Genomic DNA, 25,512 nt, shown 5'->3' with positions numbered 1-25,512 from the left:
ATTGGGTCTTCCAGCAGGGCGATGATCCGATGTTCAAATCGGCACAAAAATGGTTCACTGAGCGCAGAATCGAGCGTCTGAACCTAGGGCTGTGCTCACAGCTCGCAATACTCGATCATGCACGATTTTCGCAGGTACGATACGATATCGTTTACTCACTTGAAAATCCCATATATGTGGCAGATCACAGAATCCAGGGACACATGTCGGCCCGGGGGCATTTTGAGTTATTGACAGATTCAGAATGTACAGTTTCTAAGCTTTGCAATGATGCCTTCCATGTGGAGATCTGACAATATTTGAAGAATGTGTGACCTTTTGAAAGTGTATACCTCTTAAAACAGAAAAGGGAAAAAATCGCCCTCAAAGTTTTCCATCTCAGCTACTCTGGGTGCAGGGCGGGCACGTAATGCTGCTCATCTGCATGACATTAAGGAAAGCCCTACCGCCTACGAGCTAGCACGATGCTACTTTCATGTAAACAAATCACCACGTCAATTTTCCTTCCATGCAAAGTATGCCCAACACAATTATGAAGTACAAAAATAAGTCCTAAAGTATACTTTAACGTTTTGTGGTTGAAAAATGACTCACACCATAGGAAAGATAGATAGCACGATGATGACACAACTAACACAACGCTAGTTTCATGTAAAGCCTCGGTCACAACCAGCCGTATGTGCTCCTACAGCCGGTCTACATGCAAGAAACACACGGAGAGCGCACATGAAACGCTCAAGAGCGCGCGTGTGATGTGCTGATTTTCGAGCCGCAGAGGTTCTTTGTCATGTCAGACAAACTCTACGGGCGCTTACGTTTTTTTCAGGTTGCAAGACAAACTTACGGCCAACGCACGTCTTTCTCCGTGAACAAAAAAAAAACGCAGCGATTTGGGAAACGCCAAAAATCATACGGCCAAAAAATCGTACGTCCGGTTGTGACCTCGGCTTAACCAAACCACAACACTCTCCGTTACATGCAAAAATAACCACACAGCCTTAGATTAATAAACTCACCCCATCAGAAAGAGAAACGGCGCCTTGCACACACCAATGCCTCCGATGGAATGTAATCCTAGAACGGTCCGTGTATCATCCGATCATTCAAGTATTCCATTCAATCTGGAAAACGAGGTTGCCGTTTTTTTTTGCTAGAAATGGTGATCTCCGATGTAAATACCGTGTGTCTGTTTGCTTCGCGGTGTTTCAGCTCCTCTGCGCTCTGTTTAGCTTGCTCATTCTATAGTGAAATTACACGCCTGTATGCAGGTTAAGTAGCCACGAGCTCAGCTCGTATCATACAGCTGATTCGCGGAAAAAAACCCAAATGACTTAAATCATCATGTGAATGGCCCATATGGTAATTTACCCACACCCCCCAGCAGGCTACAGTCCTGACAAAAACGAGACAATTTGCAACAAAAAATGTATGCTTTTCCAACAAAACAATCTATTATCTGAAATACTGATTGCATTCTTCAAGAGCTCAACTTGCACATGATGGAAAAAAAAAAATCACAAATTTCGAAAAAAAAATGCTTCTTTTGCGATTATCTCGGATTCGTTTCGGCCAACATGCGTCCCTGGATTCGGTGAGGGGTCAAATATGACACATTTCATGCATATCTCCCGGTTCTGTAGCAGGTTGTCATCAATTTTCACTTGATTTAAAGCATGTTTCATGCCAGAAATCGACGGAAATTCATGCTTGCAACCTGTTCCAACCAAAAACGTTTTTATTTACAAATGGCGCTTCCAGTTACTCAGGGCATGTGCACTAGAAATGAGCCTTTTTTTCATCCAAACTACTTTTTGAAACCTTAATTCTGATTTGTATTATAAGCCAGCCAATCAGAATCAGTGTCTTAAGGCAGCAGCATGCCGTAATGGCTGTTTGTTGTCTAATTAGTATCCGATATCTGTCGTTTGTGCCTTTATTGTCCGACTTTTGTTATTGAAACACAACAAATGACGAAGTAGGTAACGTCTTTAGGCGTTTGGTGACCCAAATCTGAAGTTTGCTTGGATAATATCAGCTGGAAGTGGCTCAATCGGTATGTTATCAGTAGATTAAAGTGCTGATGACACGAACATGACTCTATGCAATTTCTTAAATAAACTATACAACATGGCAAACATGTTAGATTTCTGTTATAATTACGTGAAAAGAAGCTGTTACGCAAATATCCAACTTTTAATTGCACAGCACAAGAAAACTGGGTCCGTGGCTGACGTCAGCGGGAGAACACGCTGTGGTTCACTGGCTGTTCTACTCTGGTTCTACTCAATGGAAATGGCGCATGAAAACGCCGGTGAACTCTCTAGTGCTAGCTCTTCCTCTTCTGGGAGTCTAGAATTGTGTTGATCTCTTCCGAATAGAATCTATGATAGCCTACCCTCTTTACCCTTTGCCTCTCGTTGCTAGGCGGCAGTTACATGAAAGCCGCAAGCTTTCACAAGCAAATACATGACTGATATCACGCCGACTTTATGATTACATTTATGATTATCATGTAGAATCTATAGCTCTACGTACCTTTATCTTATGTCGTTTCACAACACATGTTCTGACAGGAGAACTGTCTTTGGATCCGGCATAGCTACTAGTAGACCCCCTCCAGAATACTGGCAGTGTTGCCAGATTGGGAGGTTTCCCGCCCAGTTGGGCGGTTTCAAGTGCATTTTGGTGGGTTTTGAACATATCTTGAGCTGGAAAACTTCAGCAGTATCTGGCAACAGATACTGGCAACAGATACTGCTGACGTTTTCCAGCCCAAAATATGTTCAGAAACCGCCCAACTGGGCGGAAAACCTCCCAATCTGGCAACACTGTGTAGGCACTGCTGATGGTAGTAACACATGTTTGTGCTGAACTGAACACCCAAGAGATTCTTTTAAGCTGGGAAGGGTGTCAAAACAATCCAAATCGAAGTGTTCAGAGCACAGGACGAATGTTGGTGAGGGCTCCCACTTGTCACGAGTGCGCCTGACTTGCTTCACCCACTTCGCATGCAGCTCGGGATCTCTGGGAAACTTGAATAAACTTACCCCATCCTTGTGGGTTTTGGAGCAAAAGCCGGCAACACAACGCGAAGGCATAATAACTATATATAATAACGTATAATAATGTCTAATAAAAATACTAATAATGACAAACTGAACACCTGTCGCATCAACAACAAACTGGTAAGTTAGGAGGAAGGTTCTTTCGCTGATGTCATATAGCTCCTCCTCCTCTTTCGTCTCCTGTTTGCTGCAGCCCTGTCAAATTTGCCCAAATAGCCGCGTTTTTTTATCATAACTTGTAAAATAGGCGTCTTCGTGAATTAATATATGGATCATCGGGAATTACTTTTTATGTTATAAAACATCGCCAAAGATGTCAAAAACGTGTCATCAGCACTTTAAGTTTCAATGCAAGCCACTAATTACGGTCTCCATGGCCTCGTCTCGAGACTCGTTGATTTGAATAATTTTGGTGCCAAACGTATTCGCGCCCTCTGCTTACAATACATTAAAAGATCATTTAACTTGATATATCGCGATATATTATGGTACGATATCGTGAGCAACTGATGGCAAACGAGCACAGCCCTAGCTGAACCCCAGTGAAAACCTGCACAAGAGAGGGTCGAGGACCCTGGACGATCTGGAGAGATTGTGTCAAGACGAATGGGCTCCGTCAGATGCCCTGCTCTGGATCTCAAACCTTATAGAATGTTCTAGGAGAGACCCGGTGCTGTTTTACCGCTTAGGGGGCAGCAGTGCCAGTTATAGTGACGTGTATTTTTGTTGAAAATAATTTTTCAATTAAAAGTGTGTGAGAAACCCTTTTACTGATCTTCACAAGGGGTGCTAATAATTGTGGAGGGCACTGTGTGGCCAGACAGACGAGGCATGCATGCATGCATGCATCCATCCATCAGTTGAAGAACTTGCTCAGACACCCCTCATTTTTCAAGCCCAGTTTCCTGAATCAGCACACGCTTTCCAACGTATTTCCTCTTTCATTGTTTCTCATGATCTGAAATGATCAAACGCGTTTGCATAACAAGTGCACTTGTGGGTTTCACTTTTGTTATGAAGTTGCCCCGCAGTATCGGTCTTAATGATCCATCGCACGCTACGTCTCAGTATTTGGATTACAGTATCGTTCTCACAGACGCTGCAGAATACAACAAAGACGCAGTGTGTAGTGCAACGTGCGCAGTGCCTGATGGTTGCTTCGTATTCCGTGTTTACGCTGTCGAAGGTTGGATTAATAACGTCCTCGACTTCCCAGTAGGACAGTTTTGTCATCTCTGAGCAAAGCTGGATTACAATTTTTCGCCTGAAATGTGAAGAAGAAGAAGAAATCTTTGGTTGCGAATTGAGAAGTCAGTGACATGCTCGCGGTATCGACGACTGACGGTTGAAACTTTGCGGTCGCCAGTGGCGATTTAAAAACTGACCATTAAAAGTTGGTTGGGTGACTACGATTCGAGAAGTACGGGAAAAAAGAAAATTTAAATAAAATGTTCGTTTCTTTTCTTTGCGTTCCTTCCATCTACTCTGATGTGCAAACTTCAAAACCGTTTGAGTTTTCGGATTGCGCCATGATATCCACGATTCATTGTTGCGTCATGGCGGAAACCGGGATCCTTCTTCCGCTCCACTGTGTTGACGTTTGGAGCAAACGCTAACCGCTAGGTAGGTAGGTAAGCTCAAAGATGGTTACACGGGTCCAATTTTCCGACGTGCTCTGGGGAGAACAGGTTCAAAGTGCCCCATCGTCACGGAACAGATGGACGACATGAAGTTGTGGCCCAACGTTGACGACGTCATTTATTCTTGGCAAGGAGCGATGAAAGCACAGAGGCGTGCGTACAGTTATCCACACGGTAATAAATTGGCAAGCTCATGCGTAAAAGAGAGGGTGAGGCGAGTTTGAGCCGAGCCAGATAGACTGGTACCAAAATTCAAAAAAGTGCTTATTTAAGGAGTTAAAGGCTTTTTTGACACAAAGTCGGCAAACAGTCTTATTTTGTCAGTTTGGGTGTGCCGAATTCAAATCTGCAATATGCCGAGCTCTATCTGACCTCTGTTGACCTCTAGAGGTCATTGAACTTTGGGCCTGTAAACGTCTCAGCTGAACCCAGTTTCTCAGCTTTCTAAGGAATGAAATGTACTAAAATGATTAATGAAGTTAGCAAATGGCCTTGTTTGTTAAATGTTTGGGTGCCGAATTCATTTTTCATTTGTAAAACGACATATGACCTCTGATAACCTCAAGGTCATTAAACTTGGCCTATAGGCCTATGCATTTCACGGCATTTTTAAACTGACTTTACTCCCTCAAAAAGAATATGAACAGGCAAAAAACAAATAGAAAGGAACAAATACAACATTAAATGCCAGTCCATGTACATGTGACTTACTTTTCACAATGAGAATGCCTAGGCGATCACCATATGGCCCTTTTTCACTACCCTTTTTCAGCTCACTTCAGCCCGACACGGCTCGCGTTTCGACTACCAAAGAACAGCACGACTCGGCTCGCTTCAGCCCTGCTTAGCCCCTAAAACTCGCACCGTTTTGGAGTGGGGCTGAAGCGAGCCAAACCGAGCCGAGTGGGGCTGGGGGCGTGAGCAGACACTCCCCTGTGCACTGATTGGTGAGGAGGAGTGTCCTCACATGCCCACACACGCCCCGCGAGCATGCTGGGATCTGTAAACACCGCAAACCCGGAAGAAGGAGAATTACAAGAATTATGAAGCCTTATGCGCCTCGCCTCATCTATACGCTCTTGCCAGTATCTGTTGGCGTTGTCGGTGACGACAAGCCACAGCACCAAGACCAGCAACACTAACGACTCCATGTCCTCCATGTTTATTGTTTACTATTCGGGTCGTGAGACTACCGCTTAAAAGCTCACTGATGTCACTGTTTGCGCCGCTTAACGACATCACGTGACGTCCACCCACTTTCGCTAACTCCACCCAATGTGTCCACCCACTTCCAGCCAGCACGGTTCAGCGCGGTTGTAGTTGAAATGCAACTCCAACAGCCCCGCTCAGCTCGACTCAGCACGGCTCAGCCGAGTTTGTAGTGGAAAAGCGGCATTACATAACATTGCATTACATTTAGCGGTTATTGTTTATACAAAGCTACTGAAAAAAGGACAGATTCAGCAGCATACAAAATGTGGGGGCATACAGGTTAATCAGGGTTAGTATATATGAGAGTTTTTTTTGTTTTGTTTTAAACGGGGTAAAGCCTTTACAAAAAACAAACACGCAGGGTGGCGTTCAAGTAAAAACGGTTTTCATTTTTTGTGTTCGACTAGAGGAAATTTAAGGGCCACTTTATTTTAGCCTGAACCCCCTGACCGACCTTGACAAGAATTCAGGGATACTGGCCCGAGTATCGACCAAGCACTGAAGTTAATTTTTAGCCCCGCTGTGACCAGGGATGGCCAACAACAGCGTTCAAATGAAATCCGACGCGGGTGAACGGAGCAGCTCCAGATGCGTTAGTGCCGATGGTAAACCGTGAACAGAACATGCAACTTGGTTATGCAAATACGTGTTTTTAGTGTCCGAGAATTCGGTTGAGGGTTTTTATACAGCGTGACGAGTAATCTGAAAAGGCCGCTAAAATCTAACGCTTAAAAGCAAAGGCAGGCAGTTCAGGTTGAGCATTCTCACAAACCCAGCACACAGTCATCTGTTTCTCTGTATTATTTTTTTCCGTGTGTGTGTGTGGTTGAGTGATGGGCCAAGCCGAGATGTGTGACGCGTCCTCTCGTCTTTTGCTGATGTAGATGAATGCGTGGATGCGCGCTTATGAGCTCTCGGCGCGTGGGAAGTGAAATGGAATCCGTTTCCGAGCTCAAACTTGAAATGGAGATGATCATCGTCTTTTCTGAATGGAGGGACCCAATCATGCTGCTGTGATGTTTAGCAATTAGTTAATTAATACATGACTTTCCTGGTCTTGCTCAGTTAGTCGACATAAATGCATTTGCGAGGCAAGAACGTGGTCGAGCAGGGTATGCGCTGAGACGAGGAGCAGGAAAGGAAAACGCTGCCATTTCCAAGACTTCGCACAGCACAGCAAATCCGATTTAAATCTGATTTTTCACACTGCACGTCCGCATTGCAGATTTCTTTTTGTTTGGATTGGAGTCACATTTTAACACCTGTTGCTATGGTAATAGTGTCGAGCAGATAAGTTACTTATTTATTTTCCTGATCACCTGGCAGAAAACAAAGAACTGTTTATGGATTCTGTAGAGGTGCCAACGTTTATGGTTTAGTCAGTGGAATTTTACTGGGCCATTGTGTCCATGGCGATTTATGAGATACGCCTGAATTATTATTATTATTTTTTTTTTTTAAACCCTTCCTCAGTTACGTTACTGGTCAGATTGAACAGTTAAAAATCTGTCCAGTAGATTCCTTGAAGGACCCTGGATTTGAAAAACGTACATTTCCAGCTTACTGGAACTTTTCCTTTATTTCGGATAACTTTGGTCTTGTGAGCCAATAGAAAACAAGCAGGAAGAATTGTGGGCTCTTCGGTTAGTTGGGGGAAGAAAAAACAAAACAAAAAAAACACAAAACGGAGGACCTGCGAATTAAGTTGTGGCCACTTGAGATCAACAGTGTTATCCTGACAATTCATCAAACCACATCATCAGAACAAACTTACCGTCAGCGTGTGCAATTCAGTGAGATCACCTGATCTGTTTGGAAATGGAGCTCTTCCGTCGTCGTCGTTACTGCTGAACCTGATCGGGGCTTGAGGCGAACCGACACTCTTCTATCCATCTGCATAGTAAACTCGTCTTTGTGGTAAGCACTGTTGGTACGTCCGATTTGATTTGCATAAGGTAAAGGCCAGCCATGGGTTTAAACACTGGTTTGCATCGCCAGTGATGACAGAAAATAGTGTCTTGCAAAAGCATTCATCCCCCTTGGTGTTTTGTCCCATTTTGTTGCTTTACAAACTGGAATTATAATGGAGTTTTGGAGGGTTAGCACCATTTGATTGAAAGGTCCAATTGTTTTTTCCAAACTGTAACACAAACAATAAGGTTGGGGGCGGACAGAAACCTGGAGTGTGCATAGGTATTCACCCCTAAATAAGAGCTGCTCCAACTAGAGCCCTGCACTCCCGCGGGAGTCCCGTGGGACCCGACGCAAAGCAGTGCGGTGCGGGACAAATTTTGCAAGCTCATTGCGGGCGGGAGGGGGAGTGCACAATGCAGGCACGGGCGGGAGAGGTGATAAGCTGCCGTCCCGCTAACTAAAAACGTGTTTAAAATAAAATGTATAAATTATTAATTTATGTCTATCATATATAATTTGTGCTGGATATTTTATTTGGCATTAATAAAAACATTTTAAGATGCCTAAATTTGCGGATGTGGTCTAATCTCGCGTACGTTTCCGATTCCTTTCCACTCTTCCGTGTTTGAGATCTCCGATCATGGCAGAAGAGCAGAGCTCCTCTAGTGAAGCTCACAGTGCTTCAGAAGTAAGTGCTGCTTTAAAAAGAGGTACATTTACCGTTAAGTCGAGTATTAGTCCTAAGTATTAAAAAGTATTTAAAAAAGTATTAACTAGTATTAAAAAGGACTGTGTATCGCACAGATTGTTCAATTTAAAGCGAGAAATAGACAGTGTATAATCTGAGGAGCTGGTTGTGGTTGCGCAGCACTTCATATGAGAGGAGAATGAAATTGCGGTTGGAATCATAACGCCACAGACTCGGGAGTGCGAGTGCGCAAAGCGAGAGCTGTCAATCAAAGCGAGAGCTGTCAATCATGAGCGCATGCAGCGCTCAACTTGGAATGTGTCAGCAGAATGTCAGAGTCTAAACAATAAACTTAGAATAAATGAAGGATCGGTCAGTGGAGAGCTAAGCTCAGCATGTTGAATTCCCCAAGCCAATGACAAAAACTTTCGTGAGAAATAACACGAACATCTGCATCATGCGGGATTTGCGGGCGGGAGCGGGACAAAATATGGCGGGCGGGAGCGGGAGAAAATATGGCAGGCGGGAGCGGACTGAAAATCATAATTCTTTGCGGGAGCGGGCGGGAGCGGGACTGAAAATTCTGTCCCGCGCAGACCTCTAGCTCCAACCAATTCACTTCATAGGTCACACCAATTAGCTGATTAAGATCCACCTGTGTACAATCAAAGTGTCACATGATGTCTGTATAAATCAACCTGTTCTGGAAGGACCCTGACTCTGCAACATGACTAAGCAAGCAACATGAAAACCAAGGAGCCTCCAAACAGGTCAGAGGCAAAGTTGTGGAGAAGTATAGATCAGGGTTGGGCTCTAAAAAAGATCCCACGGAGCACCATTAAATCCATTACAGCAAAATGGAAAGAATATGGCACCATGACAAACCGGACAAGAGAAGGCCCCCGCCCAACAAAACTCATAGATTGGGCAAGGAGGGCATTAATCAGAGATGCAACAAAGCCAACACTGAAGGAGCCGCAAAGATCTACAGCAGAAATGGGAGTATCTGTCCATAGGACCACTTTAAGCCGTGCGCTTCACAGAGTGGGCGGGGCTTTATGGAAGAGTGGCCAGAAAGTGTCCTTGCTTAAGAAAACGTGTTTGGAGTTTGCCCAACAGCATGTGGCAGACTCCCCAAACACATGGAAGAAGATTCTCTGGTCAAATGAGACTAAAATTGATCTTTCTGGCCATCGTGGGAAATGCCATGTGTGGCGCCAACCCAACACCCTGAGAACACCATTCCTACAGTGAAGCATGGTGGTGGCAGCATCATGCTGTGGGGATATTTTTCATCTGCAGGGACAGGAAAGCTGGTCAGGACTGAAGGAAAGATGGATGGCACTAAATACAGGGCGATTCTGGAGGAAAACCTGTTTGAGACTCAGACGAAGGTTCACGTTCCAGCAGGACAATGACCCTAAACATGCTGCTAAAGCTCCACTGAAAGCTCCATTAAATGTCTTGAAATGGCCTCATCAAAGCCCAGACCTCAATCCAATTGAGAATCTGTGGCATAACTTGATTGCTGTACACCAATGCAACCCATCTAACTTGAAGGGGTTGGAGCAGTTTTGCTTTGAGGAATGGGCAAACATCCCAGTGGCTAGATGTGCTAAGCTAATAGACATATACCCCAAGAGACTTTGAGCTGGAATTGCAACAAATCAAATGTTGCTAATCGTCCAAAAATCCATTTTAATTCCAGCTTGTAATGTGCCAAAACACCAAGGGAATGAATACTTTTACAAGATGCTGTATGCCTTTGTTGCACCAGACACAGGGGTTCTACATCGTCTCTGTGCTGGCGATTTTGCTCTTCGTCCTCGTTGTAAAGGTGTGTCGCATGACCACCTATTTGTCCGGTCAGATTCAGTCCACCGCTAACGAACCCATTTACAGACCTGCACATGTCTTGGGAATGAGTTTACATTTATATTTGCATCATCTTTTTGTAATCGTTATCTGTACCACTCCCTTTCGTTTACTTGTAGAGGAGGTGTGTTTGTGCGAGGGAGCAGTGGCTTGATGGAAGCGCTACATCTTTATTTGTTCAGAAGAACTTGAACGTTTCCGTTGATGCAAAATCTTTGGTGAACGACAGTGATGAGTTGGGACGACTTTGTGAAGTGAAGTACGTGGTGAGGCAGTTGATTTGTGTCGCAGATTACACTAATATCCATGTGGAATCTGTGGAGCTTCCTTTTCTCAGCAAAAAGCTCCGAGTCGATGGTGAACCCAAATCTGTTCTTAACCAAAAGATGAGGGCTCTCAGGGTAGAGAACAAGGAGCGTGCCCTCTCTTTTCACTTGCGTCAAATGAGGAGGAAAGAGGCCGAGGATGATTACAGGAAGAAGATGAGAAACAACCTGGGGGGGGGTCAATATAATGTGTTGAGGAGCTTGAAGAACATCACCTGGTTATTGCTCCAAAACAGCAGAGGAGCATGTAACTGTGCAGTGTTTCTGATTCTTCTTGATGCTGATATTTGCACTTTGTTCTCATTTTTATTTTCCCCCTTTTCTTTCCAGCTCTTCCTCATCCCTTCACCAGTTCTCTATCCATCTACCAGTTCTTTATTCATCTTCCCATCCTCCATTCCTCCCACCATCCACCAGTTCTGTCCATCCTGTCCCTCTGCCAATTCTTTATCTATCTTTCCATCTCTTCCTTCATCCACCCCATCCTCTATCCCTCCATCAGTTCTTTATCCGACCCCATCCTCTTTCCACCCCTCCTGCCACCCACCAATTCTGTTTGTCCACCCCATCCTCTATCCCTCCACCAGTTCTTTATCAATCTTCCCAGCCTCCATCTTCTTTCCATCCCTTTCGCCGTCCACTCTTTCCTCCACCAATTCTTTATCCGTCCCCATCCTCTCACCCTATCCTCTTTCCATTCCTCCCACCATCCACCAATTCTTTATCCATCCTTATCTTTTTTCCGTCCCTCCTGCATCCACCAATTCTGTCCATCCTCTTTCTATCTCTTCCTTCATCCACCCCATCCTCTATCCCTCCACCAGTTCTTTATCCATCTCCCCAGCCTCCATCTTCTTTCCATCCCTCTCGCCGTCCACTCTTTCCTCCACCAATTCTTTATCCGTCCCCATCCTCCCACCCCATCCTCTTTCCGTCCCTCCTGCATCCACCAATTCTGTCCATCCTCTTTCCATCTCTTCCTCTATCCCTCCACCAATTCTTAATCCATCTCCCCATTCTCTATCATTCTGTCCATTCACCAATTGACAATCCATCCCCAATTCTCTATCTAATCCAACAGTTTTGTGACTACTGTTCTCCCCAATCTCTATCCACCTATCCTCCATTGATCTCCCCATTCGCTCTCAACATATTTAACATTTACCCATCTTCTATTTCTACGCACACTTGAATTGGAGTATGATTTTGAAAACCCTAGAATAATGTAATTCATGTTAGTATAACTTATTAAACTGTGTTTCTTTTTTGCAGTCTCTCAAGCAAGACCTCCTCCAAACCAAAAGAAAGGTACTACTTCCCCATCTTCCTGAACTCTAGTAGCACCAGTGTGTTAATGCATAACCTTGGATTTGTTTGAAGCCGTTAGTGTAATTTTGGGTCAACATTTCTGTAGTCAAAGCAGTGTCAATATTTGTGCTATGCTAATTAAGAGCAGGATGTATCGAGGGAGTTGTTTCACGGTGATCAGTTGGATCCGGGTGCCTGTACGACTGATGCCAGGTGCTTGGGTGTGTGTTTGTTAAATATCCTCCTGACTGAGGAATACTCGTTCGTAGCATTACAGCGCAGGGTATCAAACCACTGGCTGCTGTGAATCATTTATGGCCTTGACCTTCATTGTAGCATGAAGGGGGAGACGCACCTTTTTAGCATTCATGCAGAAATCATAGTTTCTCCTTTTGTTCAAGGATGAATATCCAAAACAATGTTCGTTGTAGAAATCCTACACCATATAAGAACTACTTCTGTTTTTTAAATTCATTTTAAGGATCGAGAACACCGATCATCATTATCCCAGCTGCTACGACTTCCTTAATCACCATGCTCAATGCCAAGGACCTTTTGCAGGACCTCAAGTAAGTGTGATGGACCTGTTTTCTTGTTCACGTTCTTGCGCCGGGGGGAACCTTGTGCAACTAGTTCACCAGCCAAGTTTCATGTTAATGCTTCTGAGAAAAGTAAGCCTGGAAGTGGTTCAGGTGTTGAAATTTCTAAGAACTATTCTATCCACTCGTATTTTCTTGTGATTGTGCAACACGAACTTTCCACCTCTCAAGTGTAAATGGTTCCAATGAAAACGGAAGCGCATTTGACACGTTGTCCACCCACAGGTTCGTGACGTCCGACGAGAAGAAGAAGCAGGGCATCCAGCGGGACAACGAGGTGCTTTTGCAGAGGCGTAAAGAGCAAATTCAGCCTGGAGGCTCCAGCATCAGCGTCACTGTGCCCTACAGAGTGATCGACCAGCCGCTCAAACTGGCACCTCAGGACTGGTACGACACGGAGAAACGCACTTTTCGAGTCACGGTTAAGGGTTCTCGAGTTGCACACAACCCCGTATTTGTGTTTGGAAGTCTTGGAGGGAAATTTGATCATGTAGTCAGTCGTCTTTCACCAAAAGCAGACGTTCTTTTATTTCCAGTCTTGTGTATAATTAAAGTTCCTTTAAAAAAAAAAAAAATCAATTTTTTAAAAATTATTTTTATTTGCTTGTTTGCGCCTCTGCCACTAGGGGGTGGAGACGAAGTTTTCAGCTTGTCCAACCCCCTTGGCGTTCGAGTCCTACTTGTTTTGTGGATATGCGACAGTCTTGCAGGACGCTTATGACATTTCTTAAAAAAAAAAGCAAGTGCAAACACGGAGAAAGAAATGAGGCGTTAAATTTTTATCAAAATAATTCCACTTTAAATGGGGAGGGTTTAGGTCTGTTCTCTGGAAGTTAACAAAGCCGGTGTTTTTTTTTTTTTTTTTTAACATAATTCTGATTCAAATGAGATCTTTACGGTTTTAGTTTTTGAAACCAAAGCATGGGAAATTAGACTACAGCAGGTCAGACATCTTAATGGTTTTAAGGAGTGCGGTAGAGTCGGAGCGAGAGATTAAACGATACGTCTTTAATTCAGGGATTGTACGTGGGTTTGCTGTGGAGCCCAGAAATTCCAGGACATCACTATTTATTCTCTCCGCATTCACTGGATATGAGCAATCGCACGCTCTGCTCTGATTGGCTACTCTGACTATTACAAAGGATATCTGCTTATGGACCGTAAGTAGAGAGAAACAAAATGGCGGCGCGTGTTGCTGAACCAAGCGAGGACGAAATAAAACTTGTACTCGAAAACACCCCCCCCCCCCCCCCCCCAAAAAAAAAGCAACAAAATTTGATGGTAAGAAGGGTTTTTTTTGTGTTTGTTTGTTTTTTTTCTCCCTTCCCCAGGAATTATCATTGCATTTTTCACAAATTTCGCCGGTTTATTTACGTTGTGTCAAGTTTTTATTGATCAAATTTGCGAAAAAATACAAATATAAATGCTCCGTTTTTCAAAATCCAGTGAATGTGGACAGGAAAGAAGTTATTCCACTCAATCTCGTCGTACACTGATTGTAGCCGACTCGGTGCTACGAGGCTCGTCAGCTATCAGCTCATGTACGACTCGATTTAGTGGAATAACTTAATTATGTGCACGTTGTGTTTGGGCTATCCCTGACGCACAACTTCAGGTTGTCGTCGCGATGGTTTCACTAAGTGCTTTTGGTCGAGACGGTGAACTCAAACCAATTTGTTTAATAAACGAGCTTCAGCAGAGCACGGAATCTGGAGTAGTTGAACATCGGCGCGATTGTGACGCGACGGTTTTTTTGTAAATGAATCCGACTGAGGGCCAAGTGTTAAGTTTCTGTGAGACGAAACAAAACGAAAGATGATTTTAATACACGAAGGTTTTCTTTACAAACACTCGTGCCTCCATATTTGAGCGGTGTCGAAATAAATGATCTAATTAATAAATTTTTGACATTTTTACAAATCTAAGTTCCAGGCACCATTCACAGTTCTGTGGGGCTTAAAATATTGTAAAGCGTGTAGCTGTAATTTAAACTTTTTGTCGAAAATAAATTGTAATGCAGTGAGCACTCTGAAACAAGTGCGTGGGGGTTTTAATAATACAATGTGTAGTTCGGGCGACTTGTTCTCTAGAGCCGTGATTCCCAACCACTGTATGTGCCGCGAGAAATCAGGTGTACCATGGGAAATTATCCAATTTCACTTAATTGGTCCGAAAATTATTTATTTACTGCAAATAATTTGTCTTGGTTTGTCTATGCCAGCGACCAAAAGTGACAGGCAGAACAATTAAATACTTTTCCACGAGACGGCAGCAGGGAGCTAATTAACCTGTGTATCTACCTGTTGCCATTCAGACAATAGAATTAGTAATGCTTCGGGTGTGACAGCGGTGATGGCGATGGATAAATATTTGAAAAAGAAAAAAGTGCACAATCCGAGGCTATTATTAAAAAATGTTCTGTTTCCGGTCCACCGGCCGGGTGAGTGCCGTTTGTGCGGTTGAAAAATTTTTTTTTTTTAAACGCCGGTTTTTTGACACTTTTTTTTCGGGTTCGTAAATCTAAAATCGAACTTGTCATTTCCGCATTCCCAGGGCTTTCCACTAAGGCTCATACTAGCCAGCCATGACAGATAAGTAGCCAGCCGGGGGGAGTAAACGCAAAATAAATTCCTGTGCACGCAGTTCCCAGGATTAAATGTATTTTCCACAGACCATTTATTTATTCACTTTACTCAAATACAAAGTAAAATGGCAGTAAATCTTCTTTCTTTTCTTGCGTATTGTATCATGAGGCATTCCTGGCTTGTAAATCTCTTATTTTCGGTGCATGACACATTCACGCAGCTGAGCATGCTATGAATTAACAACGACAACGGTCTGCAGTGGGGCGACACAATTACACACTCAGCGAACATTTCTCCATTTGTGTATGAAAATACACTCCAACCACTCAGTTTGGCTTCATTTACAACCAACGGTGTCTTTTGATGCCGGCACGTAATTGAACGAGAGAAGACTGGTTTACCGGAGACAAAATAAGCGTCATCTCTGCTTCTGTTCCCTCCGACGGCCCCGACACACTACTGCCTCCGCCGAGTGCGCGCGCACACACCGCATGTCGGGGCAGCGGATGAGTTACTCTCCCTTGATCAACGAAGTCGGCGGGGAATTTGTGGTTATTATCGGTACAAACAGCGCGAATCACAACTTAAATGAGTGCGGTTCAGTTTGACATTATTGTCAGTCCGTTAGATAAACATTTAATTTAGAGCCTGTGGGCTACAAAAATAATAGTCATTAAAGTAGCCGGCTGGACTTAATTGTATGGCTGGAAGCCGGCGCTTGTGGAAAGCCCTGCATTCCGCGCAGAATATAGAACTGAATCGGCTCTGCGCATGCGCCGTGCGGCACAAAAAAATGGCAGCCACCATGAAGGAAGGCGATCCGGAGTTTTCAAACATTTGCTTAAGTGTGAAATCGCAAAATGGTATTCTAGCGAACAACAAAATAGTCAAGATTCAGAAAAACAAATCATTCAGTGATCATTTTAATAGTGTAATTTCATCCGAACTAGGCCTAACGCTCGATTTAGAACTACAAAAAGTCCGTGTGTCGGACATTTTAAGTACCTTTGTAAAAGTTTTGCAAATGTTGCAGTCAGCATTTAAAATGCTAACTTAGTTTTTGTACAAGTTTCAGTTGATTAAACCGTCATATTTTATTAAATGTGTCTGCTTTTGTAATAAAGTACTGAAAGAAAAGGCAAACGCAGCCAGTGGCGATCCTAGAGTGATTTACTCCCCAGGCGACAACCACCTCCCACCCACCACCTAAGAAAACACTAACTTCGTCCAGAACACACACGACCCCATATACAAACTCACAACAGCTATTTTCAAGAACAAATTTCCAGTTTTAATGACTAGTGCAATAAAAAAATACAAAGATAAACAAAAAGACTCAATGACTTCGCATTACAGCTATCCACAGCTATTTAAGAAAGCACAACTGCACTACAGCACCACCCGATGGCCAAAATATTGCACAAGTCAGTCAGTTTTACCAACAGAGTGCACAATGAATTATCAGAGTACCATTCACCATTATTATTAACAAGAAGACCTCCATTAAAGTCGCACCATATAAATAATAAAAGAAGCTAAACAGTTAAACAATTACAGAATAACATGAAGTGACAAAAGATCTAAAAATACTATACATTAAAGTGGCGAAAATGGTAAAAACGCAATCATGTATCATAAATAAATGAACTAACGACAGAGGAGGTAAATCCTGTACGTATTACTGTACACACAAGAAGAAATAACAAACACTATTGTGTATCATAAATAACAAGAAGTAACAAATGAAGAAGTTAACACTCTTTAAAGTGGCAAAAATGGCAAACCACTATAATTTGTCATAAATAACAAGACGTGCAAAAGAAGTAAGAGGAAAACAGTCCATATACATTTAAGTGGCAATTATATTCAGGATGCAGAAGTGAAAGCACAACCTAAAAGTTGGCTTTTCTGGCCTTCCTGGATGCAAATTCTTCCACAATGTCTTCATATGAGATTTGTTCCCCTAAGGCGTGGTTTATGCTGATCACAGCAAGGCCACTGAACCGTTCCTGTGACATTGTTGACCTTAGGTAAGTCTTGATCAGTTTTAGCTTCGAGAAGCTCCTCTCTGCCTGAGCCAGAGTGGCAGGCTACACTACTATGACATTACACAGAGTCTTAAGTAATACATTACGACTTGATCATTGCCATTCTGGTAACAGCAAATTTATAATGGGCCGTGTCCGCGACGTACAGCACACGACGAGAAATGTTTAAACGACCATGTAAAGCTGTTAACATTCTGTTGGCTAATACAGAGCCCAACGTTAACCCAAGGCAATGACAGCAATAACTTTTTAAACGTTTTGTTGCAAAGACTAATCGTTATGCTGAAATTAATTTCGTGTTGGGGGGCAGGCCAGGCCAGGTCATCCGACTTAGCAAGCATCAATAATGTAAGGCTAATTAGGGCACCAATTCATGTCGCTCACTGAAATTGATTCATAAAGCATACCTTTTTCTTTTGCTCGTTTCTCCTCCTCTTCTTTCCTTTTCTTCCGGAATTGGGCACCTGATGGCTTTGACCTTTTCCTAGAAACAAACAAAATGAACTCGCACACCTATATGCGGATGTAACAATGTACTTTTATTACATATTAAAACAACAAAAAAGTGCTACCCAAGTGAAGAGTGCAAAGGTTTCGGTCACAATCGGACCATCCTCAGTGCAAACATGAAAAATAAAGACACACCCATATATAGACAAGGCCACGTGCACGGAAGACAGGTAGTAGGCCTACAACCAAACTTGAATACAGGTTAGGGTGCATGAATAAAGACATCCTATCATCAGTACTGTTCCTGTTATGATTTAACTAATGGCACAATTTATAGTCATGATACGTCATAAGGAAAGAAAATAATAATAATAAAAAAAATATATGAAAAACATCGGACAATAAGCGTAAGACTAAGTATACAAACTATTCATAGAAAACAGGTCAAGTCAAAATCATCATTCAATCCATTCGGTTGCAATGTTTTTAAATAAAAAAATCCATCTGGCCTCACATCTTAGTAAAGACTGGCTAGTACAGCTACTACGACGATTGGGGAGAACTCTATCAATGACAACAAACTTAAGATCATTAGCCAAATGTTTAGCTTCATTGAAGTGTCTTGCAACTGGCGATTTGGAGTCCCCCCCTATATATCGCGCTCCGATGTTCATTGAGACGGATTCTCAAACCCCCCCCCCCCCCCCCCCCCCCTGTTTTTTTTTTTTTACGTATTTGGTTTTTTTTCCTGGGGTTTTTTTTTTGGGGGGGGGGGACGACCTTTTTTTTTTTTTTTTTTTTTTTTTTTTTTTTGCGCGCCCACGTTCGTGCCACCGCCCCCAAGACCGCCCCTGAACACAGCATTGCGACTTCTTATCCATCCATATATAAAAAATAATAATAATCCCTCCCTCCTGACTGAAATTTTTTTTTTTTTTTTTGCTCACCCGGTGGACAGGAAACGGATTTTTTTTTTTTTTTTAAGGATGGCCCGAACTGGGTCCTGGGGAAAATTCTGACCCAGATGAAGGCCCGAGTATGAGTAGTGGTCAGAAGAAAGCAAAAAAAGGTGAGCTCGAGACAATACAATGAAGGTTATCTTTCCTTAGGATTTACTTTTACTGGGGAACCAACCGAGCCGACTCCATTGTGCTTGGTGTGCGGGGGGGAAACGCTGTCCACCAGTGTAGGAGCAGGAGGAAATAACTATACTGAGACAAAATCGTGGTTTTAAGCTGAGCTTTGCTGATCTACCTTTGGCCAGTTTTTGGCTGACCTGCTGCCTAGGAGTTCCCCATTCTGGCAAGCAGAGCTCTTTCAGCTCCGCTTCCATTTTCCACAACCGATCTATGCAAGCTGGGCTTTTCAAGCATGACTGCTGTAAAAAAAAAAAAAGAGAGAGAGAGACTCCGAGCTGTTGAAGATCTTTGTGTATGTCTTTCTTCAATTCCTGCGAGTATATCAGCTTTGTGGTCAACTAAACAGGCCCAGGTTTCACAATGAGTAAGTAAATTGAGACTAGATGATCATTTATATTTCATTATATATTCTTTTTGTGACGTTTTTGCTTGGTGGTGTGCCGTGGGATTTTTCTGATGTAAAATGTGTGCCGTGGCTCAAGTAAGGTTGGGAAACACTGCTCTCGAGCGACGCTTCTCAAAACGGAGCTGATGAAGCGTAGTAGGAACTTTGAGTTTTGTTTTAATTTAATAAGCGACATCACTGTGGAGGAGATGATGTCATTATTACAGTTGGAGCTCGACTTGCTCACTTGAACAAACAGGTTTAATAAAACGGTATCGTCAATAAATACCACCAAAAAATTTAAGACTGAAATAATTAATCCAAACAAGGTACATTTTTAACAAATAAATTTTGAAATACATTTTGTTTGGTTTAATTACTATTTATTTATTTTAAAAACGCTATTGATGTACATGTGTGTGGGGGTTTTATTTATTTATTTAGTTAGTTAGTTGTATTAACGTGAACATTTGTTCCTCCTCCAGGGACCGTGTGGTGGCCGTGTTTGTTCAGGGTCCTGCCTGGCAGTTTAAGGGCTGGCCGTGGCTCCTGCCCGACGGATCTCCTGTGGACATTTTCGCCAAAAGTACGTGTTTGTTTTGCAGTGCTCGCAACATGCACAGATTTCAACACTGATCATCAAAAAAAAGTTGCGATGGAAAACCGTAGTAGCCGTGAATACAACCCCGATTCCAAAAAAGTTGGGACAAAGTACAAATTGTAAATAAAAACGGAATGCAATAATTTACAAATCTCAAAAACTGATCATTTTAATATGCTAGTTTCATCACCGAGGAGGCGGAGACATGCAAATAAATTATCACAGAGGATGCAGAGATGCAAATATGTTAAGGATTTCTCACAGAAGAGGTGGAGACATACATATGTAAAGCTTTCTCATAAAGGAGTTTAAGACAAGCACATGAAAGTTTTATAACAGAGGAGGCAGAGACACGCAAATACTTAAATTCTGCAATGCAAATGTCACCAACAGAAATTAATACCATCCGAATAGAGATAATACCCTTCACCAGCTGCTCTTTCACCCTTCATTTTCAACCCCGATTCCAAAAAAGTTGGGACAAAGTACAAATTGTAAATAAAAATGGAATGCAATAATTTACAAATCTCAAAAACTGATATTGTATTCACAATAGAACATAGACAACATATCAGATGTCAAAAGTGAGACATTTTGAAATTTCATGACAGCAACACATCTCAAAAAAGTTGGGACAGGCTGGAAAAGTTAAAGGTACAAAAAAGGAACAGCTGGAGGACCAAATTGCAACTCATTAGGTCAATTGGCAATAGGTCATTAACATGACTGGGTATAAAAAGAGCATCTTGGAGTGGCAGCGGCTCTCAGAAGTAAAGATGGGAAGAGGATCACCAATCCCCCTAATTCTGCGCCGACAAATAGTGGAGCAATATCAGAAAGGAGTTCGACAGTGTAAAATTGCAAAGAGTTTGAACATATCATCATCTACAGTGCATAATATCATCAAAAGATTCAGAGAATCTGGAAGAATCTCTGTGCGTAAGGGTCAAGGCCGGAAAACCATACCGGGTGCCCGTGATCTTCGGGCCCTTAGACGGCACTGCATCACATACAGGCATGCTTCTGTATTGGAAATCACAAAATGGGCTCAGGAATATTTACAGAGAACATTATCTGTGAACACAATTCACCGTGCCATCCGTCGTTGCCAGCTATAGTTCAAAGAAGAAGCCGTATCTAAACACGATCCAGAAGCGCAGACGTCTTCTCTGGGCCAAGGCTCATTTAAAATGGACTGTGGCAAAGTGGAAAACTGTTCTGTGGTCAGACGAATCAAAATTTGAAGTTCTTTATGGAAATCAGGGACGCCGGCCGTGTCATTCGGACTAAAGAGGAGAAGGACGACCCGAGTTGTTATCAGCGCTCAGTTCAGAAGCCTGCATCTCTGATGGTATGGGGTTGTATTAGTGCGTGTGGCATGGGCAGCTTACACATCTGGAAAGACACCATCAATGCTGAAAGGTATATCCAGGTTCTAGAGCAACATGTGCTCCCATCCAGACGACGTCTCTTTCAGGGAAGACCTTGCATTTTCCAACATGACAATGCCAAACCACATACTGCATCAATTACAGCATCATGGCTGCATAGAAGAAGGGTCCGGGTACTGAACTGGCCAGCCTGCAGTCCAGATCTTTCACCCACAGAAAACATTTGGTGCATCATAAAACGGAAGATACGACAAAAAAGACCTAAGACAGTTGAGCAACTAGAATCCTACATTAGACAAGAATGGGTTAACATTCCTATCCCTAAACTTGAGCAACTTGTCTCCTCAGTCCCCAGACGTTTACAGACTGTTGTAAAGAGAAAAGGGGATGTCTCACAGTGGTAAACATGGCCTTGTCCCAACTTTTTTGAGATGTGGTGTTGTCATGAAATTTAAAATCACCTAATTTTTCTCTTTAAATGATACATTTTCTCAGTATCAACATTTGATATGTCATCTATGTTCTATTCTGAATAAAATATGGAATTTTGAAACTTCCACATCATTGCATTCCGTTTTTATTTACAATTTGTACTTTGTCCCAACTTTTTTGGAATCGGGGTTGTACCTTCTAAACCTAAAAGGTAAAAAACGAATTAAACGATGCGCTCATGAGTGTGAAAATTGGAGTTTGAGTGACGAAGCTTAGATGAGCAAAGAAATCTAACGGTACTTGGCTACACGTTGGCTCACCGGACGCAAAATCAATCACTGGCGCTTCCTTCTAAACTTTATTTCTTCGTCACGCCTGGATACACGTCTACCGTACGTGGCGGGAGAAAGCGAAGGCACAGCTGTAGGTTTTTCTTCCACTGCTCAACATCAGGTTGTAGATGGGCGCAAAAGTGGGGAATTGAGAAAACATCGGACCACCCACCACACCATAGGATTGGTCTGATCACTTTAAAATGGCCGAGTCACTTTCACTTGCTGGTTGAGTTCAGTTCATACAAGATGGTTCCAGTTACAGATTTTGAAAAATCATAATACATTTAAGTTATTCTACGAAATCGAGTCGTACATGAGCTGAGAGCCAGCGAGGCGCGTAGCACCGAGATTGAGTGGAATAACTTTTTTTTTTTTTTTTTTTCTGTCCACATTCACTGGATTTTGAGAAACGGAGCATTTTTATTTAAATTTTTTTTGCAAATTAGATAAAACTTTATCCGAAACGTCCGACAAAATAATTTCTGCTTAGAATGTAAACAAACCGGTGAAATGACAGAAGCAATTTGTGAAAAATGCAATTATCGTTATTGTAAAATAAAAATGGATGTTCTTACCATCAAATACTTTTATTCCATATTGTTTTATGTTCAAGTATTTTTTATTTCGTCCTCGGTTGGTTCAGCAATACGCTCCGCCATTTTGTTTTTCTCGACTCGCAGGATAAGAGCTGATAGCCTGGTAGGAGGATATATACATACCTCAGCTGTAGTTTTTTTTTTTTTTTTCCCCCCCCCCTGTAACTCGAGCTGTTGAGGATTTTCAGCGAAGCAGGTCATCGTCACGTGCGGTGAGACTCGGTGTTTCCGTTCGATCCTGTTGACACGGTGCCATGTTTTCTCGTGTCCCTCAGTCCGAGCATTCCACCTCAAGTACGACGAAGCGCGCATGGACCCCAACGTGCAGAAATGGGACGTGACTGTGCTGGAGCTGAGCCACCACAAACGCCACCTGGACCGACCCGTCTTCCTGCGCTTCTGGGAGACGCTGGACAGGTAACGTTGAAACTGGACAGAAGATTCAATACAGTCAACTCGCACACTGAGTACACGGTGTACATTTCAAAGCATGTCCACTGCACACTTATTTATTTATTTTTTCTCCCCTCTCTTAAATCCTGTGTGTGTGTTGACAGGTACATGGTGAAACACAAGTCACACCTGCGCTTCTGAATCCACTTTCTCATCATCGACAAAATCACTTGTTGGTTTGCTTGGATACAACCAGCAGCACTTTTAGTCAGGCATTCAACAACATATATGGGAGGAGAGAGAGAGACACACGGAGTGAGCTTATCCGGTTTGTATTCCATGCAGATGTGTGTAAAAAAAAAAAAAAAGATCTCGGAGAGGAAATTAAATTGTTTAGAATATCTTCTTTTTTTCCATGATTTTTCATTTCTTTTGGGATTCCTTCTCTTTTTTTTTTTTTTTTTTTTTAAGTACTCTGTTGTAAAATGGATAAATGTGGAGACAGTCCCTTACTGAGGTTAATAAAACAACTGCCATTTGTAAAAGTGTTCACTGTAGACTCGATTTCTTTTCGAGATTTACAGCTCGCTTGCAGTTCAACACAAGGGGGTGCCATAGCACAGCAAGTGTTAACTACACTTCAATACCTGGACTTCATTTCTATAACTCAAAAGAAAATGAGCTAACAATTGTAATGGAAATTTCTAATAAACACTTCAGATCGCTTAACAGTTGTCTTTTCAGTCATTTATTATAGTAGATCATATAAAAGATATATAAAATAGGAAAGGAAAGAGAAGAATAGAAGAAGACACTACTTCTGATGATGCCGAGAGTACGCGCACTCTGAGTTGCGTTTTAGGAATGTTATCTATTATACTCTGAAAGCATTCGCTCACTGCTTGTGTCTTCACGTGATTGGCTCAAGATTTTCTATGAAGCTTTGTTAGAGCGTGCACCTGGCGTGCGGGTGGATGCGTAGTTATGAGAACTCGGGCACCCTGCTTATCACCACCAAGGTCAGGAAAGGTGGTTACATCATGAGAAGATGCAAGCTAGGATGAACTCAAGCACCCTGCTCATTACCACCAAGGCCACAGAAAAGCGATTACAACATAGGAAAAAACATCTTTCTCAGTATTGAGGTTTTTCACCCACGTGACCAAGTCATGTGACGCTGCCATTTTGGACGGCACGGCTCGAATCAGTTTGAATGCGAGGAAGGCGACAAACGAAAAACATAAAAGAAAAAGGAGCGAGATGCAGAAAACACCTTCACTATCCAGCGACGTAGGGCATTTACAGGGCGAGCAGAGGGAGAGGTATTTGCAAAAATTGAGGTTAGCAGGCTTAGAGAACGACGTTTACCTGCTTCCACCAGGATTGTTCACTGACGTACGGAAGTACACGAAGCCCTCGTCTTTACCTGACTTCGGCCCACATGATCTGTATACCTATGTCGTTAAAAACCCATCGCCATACACAGGTATTGATCTGAAAGCGTATAAGAGTTTGGATGCCTACAAATATTTTGTGTCAGGCTGGGTAACATGCCTACATCAGTGGGTCGTCCCTGGAGCCGGTGGTCGCCATCTGATTACAGCTAAGGTTTGTTCACATTTTCATTTACTTTCGGTCCTCAGGATAAACAAAATGTTATTAAATGTCATTGAAATAACTTCTTAGTCTGTTGAGACATGGCCCGTTATAAATTTGCTGTTACCAGGCAATGACCAAGAACTGTATTATTAGGGTCGGTGTAGTTGTAGCAGTGTATTAGCAACTAGCTGTTAGCACTAGCTAATGTCAACAACAGTAACTAGTATGTTACTGTAGCAATATTTACGTTCAGTCATTTGGATGACTGTTAAAGCCTTTCAGTCTCAAGTTTTTCCTTTACTGGATTTACTAGTTTACTGAGCCATCGCGCGCTCGGCGGCCGAGCCGGGAGCCATCGCGCGCTCGGCGGCCGAGCCGGGAGCCATCGCGCGCTCGGCGGCCGAGCCGGGAGCCATCGCGCGCTCGGCGGCCGAGCCGGGAGCCATCGCGCGCTCGGCGGCCGAGCCGGGAGCCATCGCGCGCTCGGCGGCCGAGCCGGGAGCCATCGCGCGCTCGGCGGCCGAGCCGGGAGCCATCGCGCGCTCGGCGGCCGAGCCGGGAGCCATCGCGCGCTCGGCGGCCGAGCCGGGAGCCATCGCGCGCTCGGCGGCCGAGCCGGGAGCCAGCGCGCGCTCGGCGGCCGAGCCGGGAGCCAGCGCGCGCTCGGCGGCCGAGCCGGGAGCCAGCGCGCGCTAGCTCAGTAAACTAGTAAATCCAGTAAAGGAAAAACTTGAGACTGAAAGGTTTTAACAGTCATCCAAATGACTGAACGTAAATATTGCTACAGTAACATACTAGCTACTGTTGTTGACATTAGCTAGCTTGCCGTCCAAAATGGTGGACACGGGGGCGTCACGTGACCCTGTGACGTCAGGTGAAATACCTCAATAGGCCACTTGAGCTCAACACACAGAAACACAGAGAATAATAA

The 25,512-nt window shown here is 43.2% G+C and overlaps 2 protein-coding genes across 2 annotated transcripts in view; one reads left to right on the top strand and one right to left on the bottom strand.

Moving 5' to 3' along the window:
* LOC132891040 (beta-1,3-galactosyltransferase 2-like) overlaps positions 1 to 17,740 on the bottom strand; it is a 62,534-nt gene extending 44,794 nt beyond the window's left edge. Inside the window, exon 1 of the mRNA XM_060928505.1 lies at positions 17,668 to 17,740. The gene's annotated coding sequence lies outside the window, so the exon portion shown is untranslated. The remainder of the gene's footprint in view (positions 1 to 17,667) is intronic.
* The window catches only part of cdc73 (cell division cycle 73, Paf1/RNA polymerase II complex component, homolog (S. cerevisiae)), a 104,826-nt gene extending 81,115 nt beyond the window's left edge, over positions 1 to 23,711 (top strand). The window contains exons 12-17 of the mRNA XM_060928484.1: positions 11,993 to 12,028; positions 12,510 to 12,597; positions 12,853 to 13,014; positions 19,720 to 19,820; positions 22,865 to 23,006; positions 23,147 to 23,711. Coding sequence (XP_060784467.1) covers positions 11,993 to 12,028; positions 12,510 to 12,597; positions 12,853 to 13,014; positions 19,720 to 19,820; positions 22,865 to 23,006; positions 23,147 to 23,183 — 566 coding nt within the window. The 3' untranslated portion in view covers positions 23,184 to 23,711. The remainder of the gene's footprint in view (positions 1 to 11,992; positions 12,029 to 12,509; positions 12,598 to 12,852; positions 13,015 to 19,719; positions 19,821 to 22,864; positions 23,007 to 23,146) is intronic.
* The last annotated feature ends 1,801 nt before the right edge of the window (positions 23,712 to 25,512 follow it).

Source organism: Neoarius graeffei, chromosome 1 (genome assembly GCF_027579695.1).
Source record: "Neoarius graeffei isolate fNeoGra1 chromosome 1, fNeoGra1.pri, whole genome shotgun sequence".
NCBI classification, from domain to species: Eukaryota; Metazoa; Chordata; class Actinopteri; order Siluriformes; family Ariidae; genus Neoarius; species Neoarius graeffei.
The sequence above is the reverse complement of the archived record's forward strand: the minus strand, read 5'-3'. Positions and strand labels throughout refer to the sequence as shown.